The sequence below is a fragment of the Ixodes scapularis genome, unplaced genomic scaffold (assembly GCF_016920785.2).
Source record: "Ixodes scapularis isolate PalLabHiFi unplaced genomic scaffold, ASM1692078v2 PGA_scaffold0__279_contigs__length_252992795, whole genome shotgun sequence".
NCBI lineage: Eukaryota > Metazoa > Arthropoda > Arachnida > Ixodida > Ixodidae > Ixodes > Ixodes scapularis.
This window is the reverse complement of record NW_024609835.1, coordinates 153255190-153259539: the sequence shown is the minus strand read 5'-3', so window position 1 is coordinate 153259539 and position 4350 is coordinate 153255190. Positions and strand designations below refer to the sequence as shown.

General features: G+C 51.1%; 1 protein-coding gene across 1 annotated transcript; it reads right to left on the bottom strand.

The window, feature by feature from the left end:
• Nucleotides 1-472: 472 nt before the first annotated feature.
• On the bottom strand, nt 473-2654 carry LOC120848989. Its single transcript, XM_040221064.1, has 2 exons — nt 607-2654; nt 473-500 (listed from the first exon to the last, which is right to left on the bottom strand). Exons 1-2 carry the CDS (start codon nt 2652-2654, stop codon nt 473-475), a joined length of 2076 nt encoding a protein of 691 aa, XP_040076998.1.
• Between the last annotated feature and the right edge of the window lie 1696 nt (nt 2655-4350).

Here is a 4350-nt window from a genome sequence, read left to right as displayed (position 1 = left end):
CATGAACTTGTTGCCACTAGGATATCATCAATGTAGTGATGCGCGTCTCGCACCCCATCTAGGAGCTTACGCATCAGCTTTGTAAACGTAGCGGAGGCGGTCTTCAGACCGAACGGCATAAACTTGAACTGATAATGCCCGCTCGTCGACGAAAAAGCCGTCTTTTCCTTGGCGTGGTCATCCATCGGAATCTGCCAGTAGCCTTTGGCTACGTCAAGTTTTGAGAAGAAACGCTTTTGTCCCGCCTTGACCAACGTCATGTCGATTCTTGGTATTGGCTCTGCGTCAGGATGTATGACGTCATTCAGCCGTCTGTAATCGATACAAAATCTGTTCGACCCGTCTTTCTTCTTCACAATGACCACTGGGGCATTGTACGATGACGTACACCTCTCTATTACGTCCAACTTGAGCATCTCTGTGATTTCGTTCTCGACTACATCTTGAACAGCCAAAGGTAGTGGATACTGTCTCACATGTATCGGTTGTGGAGTGGTGAGCTGAAGGTCACATGTCATGAGGTTTGTCCTACCAGGAAGATCAGAAAAGATATCGCTGAAGTCCTTTATTAACTCGCGTGCCTCGCAAGACTTGTCTCTTTCTAACTTCCCGTTTATGACGACATCCTGCCACCCTTGTTGCTTTGTCAAACTCAGCATTGGAATATGACCGTCTTCTTCAGTGTCGTGTCTGGAGTCGTTCATTTCGTGAGTGCTTGCTGCAGCATTGCAAACTGCCTGCTCCTGTCGACTTCCTTCCCTCTCTTCATACTTCTTTAGCATGTTGATGTGAAAAGTCTTCGTCCTTCCTCCCATGTCTAACTCGTAGTCAACCTCATTCCTTCTTGTCAACACAAGGAATGGTCCTTTCCACTGCATTATCATCTTGTTTTTATCTGTAGGGAGAAGAATCAACGCCAAGTCACCTTGCTTCAACTTCCGGTTGGAACTCTTTCTGTCGTAGTACCCCTTGTACTTTGCTCTTGCTTCCTCCAAGCAACTGTGCGCTAGCTTGCACGTCTCTTCTAGCTTCTCTCTCAACTCCAACATGTACCCGTACGATGTCTTCACTTCTTCTTTGAGGGTTTCGTTCGACCAGACCTCTTTCAGAATGGCCAGAGGACCTCTCACTCTTCTTCCGTAGAGCAGCTCAAACGGTGAGAACTTGAGACTCGACTGTGGTACTTCTCTGTACGCGAACAGGAGGGCTGGTAGGTATCTGTCCCAGTCACGAGGCCTTTCCTGGCACATCCGCTTTAACATCTGCTTGATCGTGCCGTTGAGTCTCTCTACTAGTCCGTTCCCCATAGGGTGATAGGGAGTGGTCATGAGATGTTTCATTGATAGAAGTCGGCTGACCTCTTTCATTAGTTCTGATGTAAAGCACGATCCCCTATCGCTAAGAATTTCTCTCGGTACTCCATATCTTGTGAACATCTCCATCAGAGCTTCGGCTACTTCCTGCGCCCCGATGCTCTTCATCGCTACTGCATCCGGATACCGCGTCGCCATATCTACCATTGTCAGGATGTATCTGTTACCTGAGCCTGCCCTCGGAGCGATGGGGCCAATTAAGTCTACCGCCACTCTCTGGAAAGGTGTCTCAATAGTCGGCATTCTTCCTAGAGGTGCCCTACCAACCTTGCCTTTGGGTATTGTACGTTGGCATATATCACATGATCGAACATACCTCTTGATCTCGCTCTGCATACTTGGCCAAAAGAATTCTTCAGCCACCAGGTTGAGCGTATTCTTCATGCCCTGGTGTCCTGACATGATGCTGTCATGTGCGAGAGCGACAACGGCGGCCCTGAACTTTTTCGGGAGCACCAGCTGTTCTGTCTTTCGTCCCGAAGAGTATTCCGCCGTCCTGTACAGAAGATTGTTCTTCATGAAGAACTGGAACTTGGTCCTGCACTTGTGCCTTCTTGTGACCGTTCCAAGATCGTCGAAGCACCGAGTTAGAGTTCCGTCTGCTCTCTGTTCTCTAGCGAGTTCTTCCGCTGTGGTATTAATTATCGCCACTTGAGGTACACTCAGAGGCGTCTCACTTTTCGCCTCATTTCGTGCGGCGCCTGTTTCCCGGGCTGCAGCAACCTCTGCTGGTTTCACCTGATGTAGCAAGTCCCTTTTGTTGTCACTGGAATCGGTATTTTTGCTGGCATCTGCCTCCTTACCAGTACGCCGATTCACCTTTACCTCATCATTCAATCTCTGACCCGCCAACTCATCTACTTTTACCCAAGCCGGGTTCGGGTCATTAGCGTCTCGTATTCCCGGTATATTTCCCAACACCAGGTCATATAGTGGATTGCTGACGCACTTTGCCAACACCTTCCCTGTGTAGTAAGGCGTTTGCACAAAGATCTCCGCCTCAGGTAAATACCGGACCGTTCGATCCAACAGAAACACTGGATTCGACTTGCCAGTTAGGTTCTCTTGAGGAATCAGCTCCTCGCGAACTACAACGGTATTACATCCGGTGTCTCTTAATACCGATATCTTATGGTCCCCGAGACGACCTTCCACGACGGGCATGTTCTCTACTAAGAACTTCGGGGCCCTCCCCATGGCAGCGTTAACAACTGGAATCTTATCGCCATTACTCAAGGTGACGCAACAGTCATCTGACTTGTCGCAGTTGCCTGGAGACATCGTCCAGAGGCATGAAGCTTGGTGTCTCTCGTTCGGCTTTTCTCTACACGCGTCAGCCTTGTGACCACTGCGACCACAGTTCCAACACAGCAGAACCCTTCTTCCTTGTGCACTACTCCTGCAGTTTTCTGCTCTGTGCCCAGACTTTCCACACAAGAAGCAGCGGATGCCTTTTTGAGCCTCACCTTTTCTGCGATTCCCCTCGCTTATGGCACTTTGCTTATTTCCGATCTCGTTTCCTCTTTGTTTACTTGTGCTAGGTTGTCCCTGAGCCTCCAAAAACAGGTCAGCCTTAGCTGCCACGTCATCCAAACCTTGACAGTCCCGCTCTCTTAGAAATATTGCCAGCTTGCTTGAGCAAGTCAGCAAGAACTGCTCCACCAAGACATTGTCTCGCAATGCTTCAAAAGTCTTATCAATCCCTGCTATCTCAATCCACCTATCAAAGTACCCTGCCAATCGGGCCGCAAACTGTCTTCTTGTCTCGCCGTCTTCCGGCTTGGATTCTCGGAACCTGTCGCGGTATCCCTCTTTGGTATAACAAAACCGCTGGAAGAGTGCTAGCTTCACCTTGGCATAGTCCAACGCATCTGCCGGTGTCATCCGACCGACAACCGTGAGTGCCTCCCCGGTTAAGCAAAGCCCCAAATTAGTGGCCCACTTTTGCTGAGGCCATCCTAAGCCTGTTGCAGTGCGCTCAAAGCGCTGCAAGTATGCGTCTAGGTCGTCTCGACGCTCATTAAATTGCGGGATGAGCTTATGTGGGCTCCCAAAGCTCCTGGAGCCTGGTGGTTCCTCACGCGCGCCTTCCACATCTTCTGAACTGTTACGTGAATTATCGCGCGCTGCTATTCGTAGTTGAAGCACCCCCCGCTCCTTGTCCAGTTTCGCGCACTCCGCCGCTAAAGTTCTGTCAGCAGCCTCCCGTTCTAACCTCGAGTGCTCGCGCTCCTCAGCTCTTTCTGCTCTTATCCGGACTTTCTCCTCATCCACCCACTTCCTCAAATCTGCTCCGGAATAGCCTAATTCTTTCGCTACCGCGATTAACTTGTCAGTTTCCATCGTTGAAATACCACCCAAATCTCCCTCACCCTTCTCGCCCCCCGGAAAAAGATGTGACTATGATGTAATGGGCCAGCTATCCTGGCAGGCTCGCCAAATTGTCAGGTTCGTCCGGGGTGGTGAGAGGAAGGATCGGGAGACTGAGACAAATGCGTGAGGAAAAAACAAATATATATATATTCAAGTCAGGAAGTAAAATTAAAAAGAAAAAGGCAACGTTAGAAAGGCAAAAGAAAAGAAACCATTCGACCGTCCAAGCACGTTCGGTAGGCAGTATAGTCACCCCTGGGGTCGTAGCCCGGGCCGCTGGTGCCTTGATGGTTCGCCCCCTTGATCGTTGGTGAAGTAGAGCGGGCGGCGATGTCGGGAGGGGGCTGGCTATCTCGGGTACGGGTGCCTTGATCCCGGGACGGAGCCGGTTGCGCTGCTGGTCACCGTGCTGAAGCCGGTTACGTTGAAGTTCAGCTTCCCTGCAGCCTGGACGGAGCCAGGCTCGTTGATTCTCAGCGCGTTGGGGCCGGGACGGAGCCGGGTAGCGCAGCACACTGACGCCGGGACGGAGCCGGGCAGCGCACCGTTCGAGCAGCCAACCGCCGGGGCTCTTGGTCCAGCTTCGAATCCCTTCGCACCCGCG